This window comes from Haliotis rufescens, unplaced genomic scaffold (genome assembly GCF_023055435.1).
Source record: "Haliotis rufescens isolate VD_foot unplaced genomic scaffold, xgHalRufe1.0.p SCAF_9, whole genome shotgun sequence".
Lineage (NCBI taxonomy): Eukaryota > Metazoa > Mollusca > Gastropoda > Lepetellida > Haliotidae > Haliotis > Haliotis rufescens.
The window spans coordinates 20,025,737-20,043,299 of NW_025964383.1; the positions used below are offsets into that span (position 1 = coordinate 20,025,737).

General features: G+C 43.7%; 1 protein-coding gene across 1 annotated transcript in view; it reads right to left on the reverse strand.

Moving 5' to 3' along the window:
* Window positions 1–858: 858 nt before the first annotated feature.
* The window catches only part of LOC124144731, a 77,507-nt gene continuing 60,802 nt past the window's right edge, over window positions 859–17,563 (reverse strand). The window contains exons 40-49 of the mRNA XM_048390909.1: window positions 15,870–15,987; window positions 13,692–14,105; window positions 10,628–10,842; window positions 10,301–10,377; window positions 8,905–9,094; window positions 8,373–8,487; window positions 6,148–6,368; window positions 5,262–5,344; window positions 4,414–4,600; window positions 859–2,817 (exon numbers count right to left, since the gene is read on the reverse strand). Of these exons, the coding sequence (XP_048246866.1) occupies window positions 2,692–2,817; window positions 4,414–4,600; window positions 5,262–5,344; window positions 6,148–6,368; window positions 8,373–8,487; window positions 8,905–9,094; window positions 10,301–10,377; window positions 10,628–10,842; window positions 13,692–14,105; window positions 15,870–15,987 (1,746 nt within the window). The 3' untranslated portion in view covers window positions 859–2,691. The remainder of the gene's footprint in view (window positions 2,818–4,413; window positions 4,601–5,261; window positions 5,345–6,147; window positions 6,369–8,372; window positions 8,488–8,904; window positions 9,095–10,300; window positions 10,378–10,627; window positions 10,843–13,691; window positions 14,106–15,869; window positions 15,988–17,563) is intronic.

The following is a 17,563-nucleotide window of genomic DNA, read 5'->3' on the forward strand; positions in this document are numbered from 1 at the left end:
CAGAAATGGGCGCACACATTGTACCCATGTCGGGAATCGAACCCGGGTTTTCGGCGTGACGAGCTAACGCCTTAACCACCCCCACCGACCCGAGAAGCAAAAGAGACTGCAGCTTTAATTCAACCCGTGCGGGGTGATGCAAATAAGAAGATGAGTAATTCACCTCCTTCCATGACATTATTTTATTCATGATAGATGTCACATTCACATTTACATAATTTTTTTTTTACTTTTCGTTACGTATGTACGATGCAAAACTAACAGGATATGAAGTTTATTTAAATCACAATGATACACAAACTGTACGCGTGTCTCATCCTGGTTGAAAACCATGATTTAGCCCGAATATATCGTGGACAAATAACGGTATACAAATATTTGTCTTGCTCAATCTCAAGGTTCTCTCAATGGACTTCACTGTGATGGACATGTCAACATGCATGTGTCCATTGTTTGATGATGTCGCTGCATTCCGATGTGACGTCATCTATTTTCACTGCTGTACGGGTAAGCGGGGAAAAAAGAGTGTTACCGCTTGTTTTACCAAAAAATAGATGAAGCACACGTCATGCCTCTTTGGGTGTTAAAGAGTTGTTAAAGACTAGGGCCAGACAAGGACCAAAAACCCACGGTTCCAAATAAAGTATCCGGACCTCCATTAGAACCTACTCATTAATACCCGCAAACCGGAAATAATTAACTCAATGTTATTCATCTATTTTATCAACTACAAAAAAATGTTTTGTTTGTGTGTTGTTTAACGCCGCACTCAGCAATATTTCAACTATATGACGGCAGTCTGTAAAGGATCTAGTCTGGACCAGACAATCCCGTGATTTATATCCAGCATCGATTCACACAAAATCGGATACGATGACATGCACCAAGACAGCGAGCCTGACCACCCGATCCCGTTAGTCGCCTCTTACGACAAGCATGGTTTACTGAAGACCTGTTCTAACCCGGATCTTCACAGGTCCTACAACGAACTGACAACTTATTGGTTTAGAAAGAATTATAGATAGCACGTTGATCTACTTAAAAGAACTGACGACAACGAAAAAGATACAACCTAATGACACTAACAAGAATCAGACAATTTACTGAACAAAGAACTGACAACTTCTTCATCTATAACTAAAAACAGACAACTAATTAATTCACAACAAAAACATAAAAGTTGTTTGTCTCCTACACAGACGAGACTTACAGATTTACTTCAAAGAAGTGACGACTTGTTGATATGCTACAAATCAGAAATAATAAGTCGATCCACAAAGCACTATTTACTCCGCTACAAATATCTAACACCTCATTTACTACCAGATAAACTTGATAGTGTTATTCATCTATTGAAAGAACTGGCGCCTTATTGACCTGTCTTTACTTGCCTTATACGGCAACTGAAGACAACTTCAAGAATTTATTATGCCAAAACGTTTACACTATCTGGTATCAATATCGCACATCTCATGTCAAAATGAAAACTTTCAACCTGAGCCCGAAGGGTAAAAGGGAGACTACTCTTCAAACTTCAGAGGCCAAACCGTGTTGATAATTTTAACTTTACCTAATCTTTATAAAACTCACGAAAGTGATCTAAAAAAAACATTAACGTCTTTGCACGTTAAAATTTATGATATTACAACATAAAACTGTGTCGAATAACGAATTTCTGTACCAGAATTTCCATGTGAAATATGTGAGGTGGGTGTTGGAAAATCCAAAATGGCTGTTACTGACGGTATATGGTCTCATATGGGGTCAGTAGTTCAGCTCTCTGATTGGTCAATCTCACTTTGAGGCATAATAAAGACGATAATGTACCTGCAGTTCTTATATTGTCCAGATGAACGAGTGCATGACAGAGTAAGCTAAATCAGAATTATGTATACTGTGAAATACGAAATAACGAACATGCTTATAACGAACTGATGGATATTCTGTGTATACTTTAGTGATATAACCTTTCAGAATTGTGTGCACACGGAAGAGACGGTTTGGGCAAAACTGGATACGGTGAATTGTCTGATAGACATTACAGTAAACTACGTTTATAACGAACACGCTTATAACGAACTGACGGATGTACTGCATATACTTTAGTGACATAACCTTTCAGAATTGTGTGCATTCGGAAGAGACGGTTTCGGTCAAACTGGATACGGTGAATTGTCTGATAGACATTACAGTAAACTACGTTTATAACGAACACGCTTATAACGAACTGACGGATGTACTGTATATACTTTAGTGTTATAACCTTTCAGATTTGTGTGCATTCGGAAGAGGCGGTTTCGGCCAAACTGGATACGGTGAATTGTTTGATAGACATTACATTAAACTACGTTTATAACGAACACGCTTATAACGAACTGACGGATGTACTGTATATACTTTAGCGATATAACCTTTCAGACTTGTGTGCATTCGGAAGTGGCGGTTTCGGCCAAACTGGACACGGTGATTTGTGTGATAGACATTACTTAGAAGTTGACGGATGGCAAGCCAGACAAAGTTTATGGATAACAACTTCTTTAATTTATGTAAAGGCGACGTTTCGGTATAGATCGGTGGATCCCGTGGTTTCACTGTTTCGAGTTAATACACAACACTGAGATGGAATGGCGACATGTAGATTCATACGATGAGCACCTGGTGCAGTTTGATACGATGCATGTGTTGTAACCATTACGCTGCTGGTGTTGTCACTTCAAGGGACCTGACTGCTGTTCCCGAGGATACAGAGATGTGCTCCACTCTCAGCGAGGGGGACGCGGAGGGGAAGTCCGATACCATCTTTCCGCCGACATATATCTGGAAACAGTGCAAGATAGGACATTGACATTCACCGGGAATAATAACTTTGCTTGTTTGTTTGTTTGGGCGACGCACTAACCAATAATACAGCAACACGACGGCGGCCTATTAAGAAGCGACTCTGGACCAGACGATCCAGTGATTGACATTGTGAAAAATTATCCACGCCGTCAGGGTATGATAAATCACTAGCAACCAATCCAGTTGGTCGCCTCTTATGACAAGCATAGATTGTTTGGTCCAATTCTAACCTGGAATTCCCAAGTAATAATTTAAAAAGGTAAACAATTCATCAACTCAGCTCTGTGGCATGTTCTATATCTTTACCTACTTTGCTTTCCTTTACCTACATGTACCTACACAATCAGCAATGTTTTCTATCACGGCGGCTTGTGAATAATCGAATCTGGACCAGATATTACCAGCAAAGTGCCACGCTGTCGAGTCTGATCTCCCACAATCTCATAAAAATCAGATCTTAGTTCTTGCTACCGCTAAACAAAGAATGTGTTTAATTTGTTCTCACAGATAGAGCGGTATTGAACAAACTTCGTTAAACCGTCGATGAAACTAACACAGTTGCGATAATAGTCACTGTGCTTGTATTTACATACACCTTCTACCGTGCTGTCTTTCAAACAAATCTGCAATAAACACAAGGAAATGCGGACTATCATGCTAATTTCCGATCGTATAAGAAAATCCAGGTTTTGTTAAGAAGGTGGCATTGGGCAGTTTATTGGATCAGGGTGCTTAATACGGCGACTGTCACTTATATATGTATAGCAACCACGCGAAGGTGTAAACTTCATCCTTCTGACCCGTGAAGATCTGGTAGAATAGGTCTTCAGTAACCCGTGCTTGCCGTAAAAGGCGACTATGCTTGTCGTAAGAGCGACTAACGGGATCGGGTGGTCAGGCTCGCTGACTTGGTTGATGCATGTCATCGATCCAAATTGCTTGGATCGATGCTTATGCTATCAATCACTGGATTGTCTGGTCCAGACTCGATTATTTACAGACCGTCGTCATAGAGCTGGAGTATTGCTGAATGCAGCGTTAAACAATAAACAAACAAACAAACAAACAAACAAACATCCATCCATCTTGGAAGTGAGAACTTTCCTTCATCCCTACCCTGATTAATTCATAACAATATCGCCTCCGTGGGTTACTTGATAGAGCGTCTGCCCGGAGAACGGAAGGTCGGTGGTTCGATTCCCTGGCCGCGTCATACCAAAATACTTTGAAAGATACTTGTTGTTACACTGTCTGGCGCTCGGCCTGAAGGTGATAAAACAAGGAATTGTCGGCTCGGGGTCAGTATACCGAGTCTGAGTGGGGTATCCATGTCAACCATCGTTGGCTAGCACTACAAGTCCTTCCTAGTACACCCACATCCTGAGACACACCCACGCAAAGACAAACACACCGCACGTCTCTAGATAAGTGCAGCATTCTCGAACGCCATCTTAAACGGCATTTCACCTCAACTTTACATTATGCTTTTGAAACAAACTACGATCGATGTCCGCAGGAACGGCACTGTCCGGTATTACGAGGTTTCTCTGTACAACATACAACATAACTTACCACGTAGGAATCTTTCAGCACTTTTATGCTCAGTTTGAACGCCACAGGTGCGAGCCCATGACTCGCTACTTCCTGCGTCGTCAGTACTTTGCCGTTCAGGACGTTGCTGATAATCAAGGAGTTCACTACTTGGTCATAGGTGATGAGAACAACTGCCTCTGGACCAGCTACCAGTGCCATGCGGAACCTGGTAAATACAGACGCATAGTTAGAGTGAGTGAGTTGGGTTCAACCACAAACTGGGGACACAAGGCACTGAACTCAGTGCACGGGTTCATGGTGCTGTCAAACCAATTATCATTATTGGACCGAATGTTGGATTCGAACCCACAACCGTTGAGTCAGACTACCGACAAGGGACACAACTTTGGAGAGTGAACGCGACACCTTAGACAACTTGGCCACCCGCAACCCCGTATTCTATATGCGTTATGAAATTGTGTTGAGATCGTGAGAAACACGGGAATAGATCAAGGGTTAGTGTAGGTTTACTGAAATGCGAGTCCTGGAGATTTTGAGGATGGAGGTGGGGTGTGGTTACGGAAAATGTAAATTATTTATTCCAGAAAAGAAAGGAAAAAAAGGATAACCTTGCTTAACATTTTAAAAACCAAAACTATTCGCTGGACATAAAGGATGTGCTGAAAGAAATACACCGACAGATGAAATTAAAACTTTCGGTGTATCTTTCAGATATTTCTTGTAACGTTTAAAGCAGTGACTGAAGCTGTTTTCTGTAACCATAATTGAAGACCCTAGCCTCATCCACCCATAACATGAAATGATCGGTCTCCATCTGTTAGGACAGTTGTCAGGTCAAGGTCAATACAGATTAGGTCACTACTTACACGTTCGTTGCCCTTGACAATGTGGCCTGCAGTATGATGACATCCCCGGTTTTCAGCACACATGGAATGGGGAAATTGGTCTCCTGGACAACAGAGAGAAAGTTTTAACTGAATCCAAGTACAAATGTAACTGGAACATATTTGCATTCAAACGTTAACAACTATAGATCATTTTTAGAGCTAGGCTAACGGTATTTTAGCCACATCATGACCCATTTAGAAATCCACGTGCAGGGATAAAGTGATGAAGAGCCAAGGATCACTGTTTGTTTGTGTTTCTGTTGTTAACGCCGCACTCACCAATATTCCAACATTCCAACTACCGTATTCGACGTTATAAGCGCCCAGGGCGCTCTCAAAATTAGACATAGCGGGCTCTTATCAGAATATTATTTTGGTTTATGCTGACAGCCTGAAATGTATATATACGACGGATATATTTTTCCTGGATTTAATTGCCCATAATTAAGGGTGCATATAACACACGAGTGCGTATTATACACGAATAAATAAGTCTTGTGCACATTGATCAATCCGAAGGGGTGCTAATTGGGATTGTTCACTAGCCAATATATTAGCAAATATAGCCGTTGGCGCTTATTAGAGCAGGGCACTTATTACGTCGAATACGGTAGTCTGTAAATGACCATGTCTGGACCAGACAATCTAGTGGTTGACATCATGAACATCGATCTGAGCAATCGGGATACGATGACATGCATCAACCAAGTCAGCGAACCTTCGAAGTCATGTGTCCAATTCCACATGTGGATACAAGGCGTAAAACTCTTTTATTGGGGTTCCCCTTCTGATATAATTGGCACAATACTGAGAGTGGCGTAAAACCAACTAGCTCACCACTCATGAAATGCTATTGTGTCCTTACCTTGCCTAGAGGCGCCAGGCTAGTCCATTGGTAGCGTTCGCATTTGTCAGGTCTGTAGAACTTCCAGGTGCCGTCACTCCAGCACGTGACCTTGGTGTGTGACCCGCAGTAGCGGTGTTCGACGTTACACTTCACATGCCCTTCAGCTCCCATTGACGTCTCGGAGGTGATGACCTTGGCATTGGGCACTGTGGCAGTTGCGCAGTCTGTGTAGCCTCTCTCTGGAAAGGCAGCGTGGAGAGTACGACCTTTGATATTTATTTTCTGAAAGGATACACTCCCAACGCCTCCGAAAACACTGTATTTTGAGTATGGACTGAAGCGTGATTAAAGGATGTGAGAATAACCCTTGTGTTGCGCTTATCATTATGAGTAAGGGCCCGCACATGAATGCTGATGGAGACAGTTCAGAGCAAGGGCCGATAGATCAAGCACTCATTGCCTTAAATGACCCTTGGCTGACCAGGCGAATTGCAGATCTCATGGCTTACATTGACCACGACGGCGCGGAACGACGTTTAAGTAACTGTCGTAGGGTTCAGTTTAAGCCCATTCGTTTCGACAATATCAAAGTCAAGATAATTTAAGATTCTTGCTTGGGACGAACGCCCAGAGTAAGGAATCAACTCTATTCCATATGACACTACCACACCGGTTCGGGGGCAGGCAGTGAAAGTAGCACTTGGAAAATATTTATGTTTATATGGAAAGACATTTTTTATTATTATTATTATTTATTTTTTTATTTAGTTTTTTTTTATTTTTATTTTTTGTTTGTTTTTTTTTTGGGGTGTATAGTAGTCTCGGTTATATTTGTCAGCTGTGATACATTAAATTGAAAAGGTTAAGTGGGAATACTTTGTGGATTCCCTCATTGACGTACTATGACATGAAGAGAAATCAGGTCCAAAGAGAGTGGACCCCTGAAGATTCCGGGGTAGAACAGGCCATGTTTGCTGTAAAAGGCGACTATGCATGTCGTAAGAGGCGACTAACGGGATCGGGTGGTCAGGCTCGCCGACTTCCTTGATGCATATCATCGATCCCAGATGCTCATGAGGTCAATCACTGGATTGTCTGGTCCAGACTCGATTATTTACAGACCGCCGGCATATAGCTGGAATATTGTTGAGTGCGGCTATAACAACAAAACAACCAACCAAAGAGAGTTCTAACTACACTTTAGTGGAAACAGGCGCCTTGTTTTCGTGTTATATAACCAGGTCTCTTTGGACCTGACCGCCTCCGTGGTCTATTGGTAGAGAGTCCGCCCGGAGAGCAGGAGGTCCGGGGTTCGATCCCCGACCGCGTCATACCAAAAGACGTTAAAAGATGGTACTTGTTGTTACCCTGTCTGGCGCTCGGCATTAAGGGGCAAAAACAAGCACTGGTCGGCTCGGAGTCAGTATACTGACTGTGTCTGAGTGGGGTATTCATGTTCAACTGCGGCATGGTATCTCAGTGAGCTAGCACTATAAATCGGCATCAGTCCGGACTAGTACAAGCAGCCACACACACACACACACGTGCATGCACGTCGATATATAAGTGAAATAATCTTGGACGCGACGTTAAACCACATTTCACCTCACCTCACCATATACACCACAATTTAATTAACTAATACTCGGACGGTTTGACCTGAAAAACACACTCATTTATAACAACAACAACATATTACTGTTGCCAGTATGTTGGGATCAGCAGCTGTGATGCAATGGCGGCGTTGAGCGGGGACAGAGAAAGATCGATATTATTACATTCGACCTGTAACACTCATATTTATCATGAGAAGGCGACGCGATTCGCTGTGCAGAGTTGCGTCCCTTGGGCACGCCAGAAACCTATGATTGTGGGTTCGAATCCCGGTTCGCCCCGATTATGTTTCTAGGTTTGTCAGCACCATACCCGTGCTCGTGGGTTTCACCGAAGTGGTAAACGTCTGAGACCTGCATCACTTCGGGCTTTCCTCCCACATTAAGCTGACACGCCGTGATATAACTGGAATAGTGTTAAAAGCGGCGTTAAACCCAACTCACTCACTCACTCACTATCGCGAGAATATGTTTTCATATCCCGACGGTCTTCTTCACTGTTTACGGTGCAGACTAAACTAATCGTCACATCCGTTTACTATAATTGTACATTTTAATTCAATTTTTTATTTCAGAGCTTGCGCAAAAACGACAAGTTCCGGACTGCTGAATCGGTTTATCAATACTTACCAGGTGTAAAAATGTGGACAATGTCGACATTGGGAGCCTCGACTACTACGCTGCTGATTGTTGTGAAGTTGACGACATGGGGGGACGTAGCCACGGACGTCCCGTCTACTCGGACCTGGATGCAGATAGTTGGGCTTAACAATTAATCGAAAAATCGATGTATTGCAATTATCCATTATAGTTAGAACATGTTAGCGAGTAAGTAATCATTGATGTGCTTTTACGACGCTTTCAGTTATATTCCAGCAATATCATATCAGGAGACACCAGAAATGAGCTTTCCATATTTTTGGAAGTTTGGAAGTCGAACACGTGTCTTAGGCGTGACGAGCAAACGCTTTAACCACTGAGCTACCTCACCGCCCCAAAACCGCGTTAAATTATTGCCAGTTTACACAGAAGCAACTTAATGAAGCGTAACACTGATGTTCACCATTGGTTAATGTAGTGGGACCGTTTCCGTGGTCTAGTGGATAGAGCGTCTTAGTGGACGTGAGCCTTGCTTAAAGATTGTGTAGTGAATCATTGTTACCTCAAAATGTGGTTTCAGGATCGTGATAGTCAAGTGGAATCTCTTTTTGACCGGGAAAGGGAAGGGATTAACAGGGACTGATCCTCCCCCACCGGGTACTGTGTTACCCAGGGTAAGCTGCGACGTCACGGAGTCCGCCTTTAACATAAAGTGTTTGAGCTGTTCCTTCATCAAACTGACGCTGATCGACCTGAAATGTACATTGAAATTATAACATGAATGTGTTATACGTTTTGTACTGTTGGAAAATGTCTGAATTTCCCGATTTGATAAACATGATTGATGATTTCCAAATGTGTGTACTACATGTTGCTAACGCTTAAGGGATTTGACCGGACGTACAGATGGGAGGCCCGAACTCATTCCTATATCTCCTCTCTAGGTGGGCAGCGATAACTGCTTAACCAACCATTCGGCAGGACCCTGGGTAGAATACATATAGATCCCCAGGGGTGACTAAATGGGATCAGATATTCAGGCTCGGTGACGAGGTTAATTTGCATGTCATCGCACCCCCACGGCATGGGGCGGCATCAGTCAGGAGTTTGTCTGGCCCAGACGCGATTATTCATAGCTGGAATGGTGCAAACACATCACCCAATCCGTATTTATATTGTGACAGGAACCGTAAAAATACTATCATTATGGGCACAGTTAAGACAGATACTATAGTACCGTAACAGTAAACTGTATAAATATGTACATTAAAAATACCCGACAGGGCGATGCAGGGGCTACGTACGTGTTCAGAATGAGATACATGGCGTACGTACGTGTTTTGTGTGAGATACAGGGCGTACGTACGTGTTTAGTGTGAGATACAGGGCGTTCGTACGTGTTTAGTGTGAAATACAGGGCGTACGAACGTGTTCAATGTGAGATACAGGGCGTACGTACGTGTTTAGTATGAGTACAGGGCGTACGTACGTGTTTAGTGTGAGATACAGGGCGTACGTACGTGTTTAGTGAGAGATACAAGGCGTACGTACGTGTTTAGTGTGAGATACAGTGCGTACGTACGTGTTTAATGTGAGATACAAGGCGTACGTACGTGTTTTGTGTGAGATACAGGGCGTACGTACGTGTTTAGTGTGAGATACAGGGCGTATGTACGCGTTTAGTGTGAGATACAGGGCGTACGTACCTGTTTAGTGTGAGATACAGGGCGTACGTACCTGTTTAGTGAGATACAGGGCGTACGTTCCTGTTCAGTGTGAGATACAGGGCGTACGTACGTGTTCAGTGTGAGATACAGGGCGTACCTACGTGTTTAGTGTGAGATACAGGACGTACGTACATGTACGTGTTTAGTGTGAGATACAGGGCGTACCTACGTGTTTAGTGTGAGATACAGGACGTACGTACGTGTTCAGTGTGAGATACAGGGCGTACGTACGTGTTCAGTGTGAGATACAGGGAGACCGTGGAACCGACTAGTCTCTTGCAAGGCCAGGCGAATTTATTAAGCTGCGACTGAAATTTTATAAATTGGAAGAATACTAATACACAGCAAAACATACATGTACACATTTTTAAAAAAATAAAAGTTGTAATAATTTCTTAAGCAATTGATGTGTTCAAGCTAAACGCAAACATAATTCACTTCTGGTGGCCAACGTTTCATATCTTTCACATGCCACTGTATACTAACAGAATAATCAGCGGGAAGAAAAACAAAATCAACACGTTGACTGAGTAGAAAACACAACGAGTGTTAATTTACCTTTGGTATCCAGGTCATTTGCCGGCATTCGCCTTTTACTTGGTTCGTGACTGGGCCGGTAGCAGCACACCGAGACACCTTGTCCTCTCCACAGAACATGTACGTGTCTTCAATGCACCTGTACTTAGTTGTAGTGTAGTCCCCGGCGCTGTGTTCGTCAATTGTCATCTGGTATGGCGGTGGGTCTGGTTTGGTACACATGGCCAGATTCCCAACTGAAAAAAAGATACCACACTCAATACCCGATCTAGCTACGAATTAATGTCTGACGTCCCGTTGATCAGATGTTTGTTTGTTGTTTAACGCAGCACTCAACAATATTCCGGCTGTATGATGGCGGTCTGTAAATAATCGAGTCTGGACCAGATATTCCAGTGATTGACATCACGAGCATTGATCAACGCAATTGGGATCGATAACAAGCATCAACCAAGTCAGCGAGCCTGACAACCCGATCCCGTTAGTCGCCTTTTACGACAAGCGAAGTCACCTTTTACGGCAAGCATGGGTTGCTGAAGACCTATTCTATCCCGGAATCTTCACGGGTCGCCAGTTTATTTGATGTGGAAGTAAACTGGTCATTTAGGTTAGGGGCCGACCATTTGATACAGTGGAGGAAAAGGGAAATTGTCCCAGAAAATGCTTGAAACAAATATTAATGCTTCAGATTGTTGACAAACAATTGTCAGACACAAAACACAGAGCACGTTCGTCAACCAAGTCAGCTGGCCTGGCCACCCGATCCCGTTAGTCGCCTCTTACGACAAACATAGTGGCCTTTTACAACAAGTATGGGTTGCTGAAGACCTATTCTTCCCCGGATCTTTAATTATAGGGCAGTTTGGTATGCTAGGAGTGTAAGTGTTGGCATGGGTTCGATTTCCCACAAGGATACAAGGTGTGAAGTCAATCTTGGTATACTCAGTCGTGATATAGCTGGAGTAGAACAACAACGGCTAACTAACTTCTCAAGCTTTTTGTCAAAAAGTACGATTGTTAGTGGTGGCACTGACCCCGTGTACAGAGCACGGGCCGTCACAATGACAACCACGATGTATTAATGGATTTTTAAGGGTATTTGTTTTCATTATGTTGATTATTTCTTCATCTGCGAAGTTTATGTCACACTGGTTTGTTTGTTTGTTGTTTAATTCCTTACTCAACAATTATATATCAGCTACATGACGGCGGTCTGTAAATAATCGATTCTGTACCAGACAATCCAATGATTGACATCATGAGCATCGATCCACGTAATTGGGATCGATGACATGCATAAACCAACTCAGTGAGCCGGACCATCCGATCCCGTTCGTCGCCTCTTACCACAAGCATAGTCGCCTTTTACGGCAAGCATGGGTTGCTGAAGACCTATTCTACCCCGGATCTTCACGGTTCCTGGAATGTTTTGAGAGAGAAAAACGAACATTTGACAGCTTTTTAAGAGCTTTGACCCAGTTAGAATCCCACTTGCAGGGGCATAGTGATGAAGAACCAAGTATCACTATATGTTTGTGTTTCAAACAGACTTCAATGTGGATTTACAAAAGAACATGGAGCTACAACTGCTATCCACATACTGAAAAAATACATAAAAAAGCTGGTACAGGTTTGAACCCCCGCAGAAAACATTCGCCCAAATGCAACATGACCACAACCACAACGCAGATTTTCGAACGCAGCTTTCCAAATCATGCATTGTTGAAAACGTGCAAAAAACGTGATTTTGAGACATTTGGTCCAAATGCACGTGCGTGATTGTGGCATAAATACCGACGTTGGACAGAGCAGGCATTCAGTAAGCAAAAAAACCACCTCCGAAACAGATGTGTCAACGGCGGCAATAGCACTATGGCATGCCATCAGCAGACGAACAGTCCTTCGACGACTTCGTACGGCTGGTATACGAGCCTACCGACCCTTCCGTGGAATGGCCTTGACCCGTCTACACCGCCAACGCAGACGGCAATGGGCACGAACTGTACGTCGGTGGCAGCGACGTGACTGGGCGAGAGTGCTCTTTACAGATGAAAGTCGGTTCTGTCTGTTCAGGAACGATGGCAGAGTTCGAGTTTTTCGACGAAGCGGAGAGCGACTAGCGCCAAACTGCATTAGAGAAGTTCACCCGTTTGGAGGTGGAGGCGTCATGGTATGGGGTGGCATTTGTGGCCCGATTACAACACGGCTGGTTATCATCCAAGAAAACCTGAATGTTCAGCGATACAGGGATGAAGTGTTGAGACCTGTTGTGGTGCCCTTTATTCAACATCAACCAAGAGGATTAATTTTGCAACAAGACAACGCAAGGCCTCACACCGCCCGAATTGTTCAAGACTACCTGGACAACGTTAACGTCAACGTATTGCCCTGGCCACCTTGTTGTCCAGACATGAACCCCATTGAACATCTCTGGGATCATCTTGATCGTCAGCTGAGACAACATGTACCGCCTCCAGCGAACCGACAGGAACTTGAACATACTCTTATGGAACAGGATTCCTGCTGACGTTATCCGCCGACTGACGACGTCAATGAGGAGGACTACTGTGTCATTAATGGACTCTTCATGCATTTTTTCAATGAACTCTGATTTGTGTAATTTTTAATTTGGACCCCTTGACTCTTTCTTTGTGTATTGCGGAAAATGCAATATCGGCATTACAATGCATTTTCATGGAAAATGATTTCGGTTTATAAATTAATCATCATAAATCTCAAATATGCCTTTGTTTTTGGTGTTTGGTCAAGTGAAGTCGGTGAAAACTTTCTTTTGCCCGGTAGTTTATATGGCGGTGGTCTGTAAATGACCATGTCTGAACCAGACAAACTAGAGGTTGGCACTTGAGCATCGATCTACGCAACTGGGATACCATGACATGAATCCAATTCAGCGAGCCTGACCACCCGATCCCATCAGTCGCTTCATATGGTGTTGAAGCATGGGTTGCTAAAGACCCATTTCTAAGCGGGATCTTCACTGGGGACATGTCAGAAAGTGAAATTAAATGTTATTGTTTTGACAGAATTAAAAAAACAAACAAGCAGCACCACTTTCTATAATTACCATCTTTTACTTTGGCATTGGCACTAACGCGTATTCTCCCAACTGGAACGGTAGACGGCCACCCCGAACTCGTTATGAAGTCGCGACCGATGACGTAGCCAGCACCAACACGCATCTCGCTGTCATTGCCCCAATCCAACCAGAAAGGCATGTACTCGCCGCAGGAGAGGGGGCTGTGCCACTTTGTCAGTTCCGTTTCACATATCGTACAGTCGGTCTTTGTGTTCTTCCGGGCACCCAGGGTAAACTGGACATTTATCCCCCACACTTTATCCGCTATGACGTCAACAATAACCTCTGTGCACGAGTTTACCAGGAATAATTTCGTCCTCTTAGAACCAGTGAGGGGCAAGGTAACCCACGTGTTATCGGTATCCGGTTTCAACGGTTGGTCGCTATAGGCGAGGGCATTATCTGAAACAAATGGGTTGTAAGGCTTGTATTTGCAATTACACATTATTATATTTATTTCAAGTTTAATTTGACATTTCCTTGCATTATCATTAGCGGGACTCTGCATGCTGTAAAGCTTGTAACCTGTGAAGATCCAGGATAGAACTGGTCATAAGCAACCCATGCTTGTCGTAAAACATCACAAACGGGATCGGGTCGTCAGGCTCGCTGACTTGGTTGATACATGTCATCGATCCCAATTGTGTGGGTCGATGCTCATGATGTCAATCACTGGATTGTCTGGTCCAGACTCGATTATTTTACAGACCGCCGTCAAAGAGCTGGAATATTGCTGAGTGTGGCGTTAAACAACAAACTATAAAGCTTGTTTGTTGTTTTTCAACGGTCTGAAAATATTTGAGTCTCGGCCAGACACGCCAGTGGTTGATATAATGAGCATCTCCCAAAGCCGCCAGGATATAATGGTAATATATAATCTCTCACTAACACACACCTGACTCCCTCACTAACACATACCTGACTCCCTCACTAACACATACCTGACTCCCTCACAAACACATACCTGACTCCCTCACTAACACATACCTGACCCCCTCACTAACACATACCTGACTCCCTCACTTACACATACCTGACTCCCTCACTAACACACACCTGACTCCCTCACTAACACATACCTGTCTGTCACTAACATACCTGACTCCCTCACTAACACACACCTGACTCCCTCACTAACACATACCTGTCTGTCACTAACATACCTGACTCCCTCACTAACACACACCTGACTCCCTCACTAACACATACCTGTCTGTCACTAACATACCTGACTCCCTCACTAACACACACCTGACTCCCTCACTAACACATACCTGACTCCCTCACTTACACATACCTGACTCCCTCACTTACACATACCTGACTCCCTCACTTACACATATCCCACCTCACTCACTAACACATACCTGACTCCCTCACTAACACACACCTGACTCCCTCACTAACACATACCTGACTCCCTCACTAACACATACCTGACTCCCTCACTAACACATACCTGACTCCCTCACTAACACACACCAGACTCCCTCACTAACACACACCTGACTCCCTCACTAACACACACCTGACTCCCTCACTAACACACACCTGACTCCCTCATTACACATACCTGACTCCCTCACTAACACATACCTGACTCCCTCACTTACACATACCTGACTCCCTCACTAACACACACCTGACTCCCTCACTAACACATACCTGTCTGTCACTAACATACCTGACTCCCTCACTAACACACACCTGACTCCCTCACTAACACATACCTGACTCCCTCACTAACAAATACCTGACTCCCTCACTAACACATACCTGACTCCCTCACTAACACACACCAGACTCCCTCACTAACACACACCTGACTCCCTCACTAACACACACCTGACTCCCTCACTAACACACACCTGACTCCCTCATTACACATACCTGACTCCCTCACTAACACATATCTGACTCCCTCACTTACATACAACTGACTCCCTCACTAACACATACCTGACTCCCTCACTAACACATACCTAACTCCCTCACTAACACATACCTAACTCCCTCACTAACACATACCTAACTCCCTCACTAACACATACCTAACTCCCTCACTAACACATACCTGACTCCTTCACTAACACTAACCTGACTCCCTCACTAATACATACCTGACTCCCTCACTAACACATACCTGACTCCCTCACTAACACATACCTGGCATCTGAAACTCGACAGTCCGGACGGCCATTGGTCCTTGCATCGACACAGCGGGGATAAAATCTCCCTCTACATCGACCTGCACGTCTCTGACGTCTTTGCCGTCAACACCTACCTATGAGATATATATATTTCTTAAACATCCAAACTATGAGACATATATCTTTCTTAAACATCGAACCATAAACAATATGCTGATATGTAAGTGTTAACTTATCAAGTGGCCGGTATGAGACTTTTTCAGCTTGATCAATCGTTAAACATATACACACAAAACAACCACTTTATCCCTCTCCAACCGTCGTACAGGTCTAATATTGAACGAAAATGATCAGAAATAGTGTAAAGAACTTTGCAAGGCAGAATTCGAAATTTAAATTTAAAATAAGAATAAACAGCATTAGAACGAGTATAGGGATTTCACTCCAATTAAACACAGCACAACAACATCAACAGCAGCAACATGGTCATCATCGTCGTCGTCGTCATTTACATCAATATTTTGCCTTCTGTCACCAATAGATCTGTTTGGTCAAATATCATTGGCTGATTTGTCCGCATCTTCCCGAGGCAAGGGCGTTAAAGTCCAGTTTCCACCCTTGCCGAACTAGGCTTGAATATCCAGTGTCTATTAGAGAGAGATATTTGGAGATTTTACGAGCGCTTCAGCCTCTGGCTATTTCGCACTCGGCTTAGTGTCTATTACGAGTTATGTCCCTCCTATATCCCTCCTATTGACCAATCAGATTACAAGTCTCATATCACATGCATTTGCTTTAAACAAAATGGCTGTGCCCAGTCAAGAAGATCTGATCGCTAATCAAGATCTATATTAATGAAACGAACCTTACCCCCCGATTTGCATGGTCAACTCACTTGAGCAAAAAACATGAAATGACTTGCAAAATATTTGTCGACGCCCACTTGACGGTACACATGCTTTGCAAATCCTGCAGTCGAATTAACTCTGCACGTTGAAATCCATGTTGTTTACGAACCAGATGTCTAGTTCATTACGCGATTTTGATTGAACGATGCAGACTCGTTAGTCAATCCTAAGTGTAACTCCGGATTTCAAGCCAAGTTCGGCAAGGATGGAAACTGGACATTTATGGTCATTGTTTACGAACCAGATGTCTAGTTCATTACGCGATTTTGATTGAACGATGCAGACTCGTTAGTCAATCCTAAGTGTAACTCCGGATTTCAAGCCAAGTTCGGCAAGGATGGAAACTGGACATTTATGGTCATTTAAAGCCCTTGCCTCAGGAAGATGATTTTTCCTCTGACGTTGACTTTAGGGGTCTTTAGATAAAGAGAAATAATCGGTCCTGAGGATACATGACGATACACATCCTTATCCATGACCCCTTACATATCATGTGGTTATCGTCGGGTGTATATGGGGGCACGGGTGGCCCAGTCGTCTGAGGCGCCGCGATTCGCTGTGCAGAGTTGCGTCCCTTGGGGCACGCCAGAAACCTATGATTGTGGGTTCGAATTCCGGTTCGCCCCGACTATGTTTCTAGGCTTGTCAGCACCATACCCGTGCTCGTGGGTTTCACCAAAGTGGTAAACGTCTGAGATCTGCATCACTTCGGGCTTTCCTCCCACATTAAGCTGACACGCCGCGATATAACTGGAATACTGTGAAAAAGCGGCGTTAAAGCCAACTCACTCACTTACTCTGG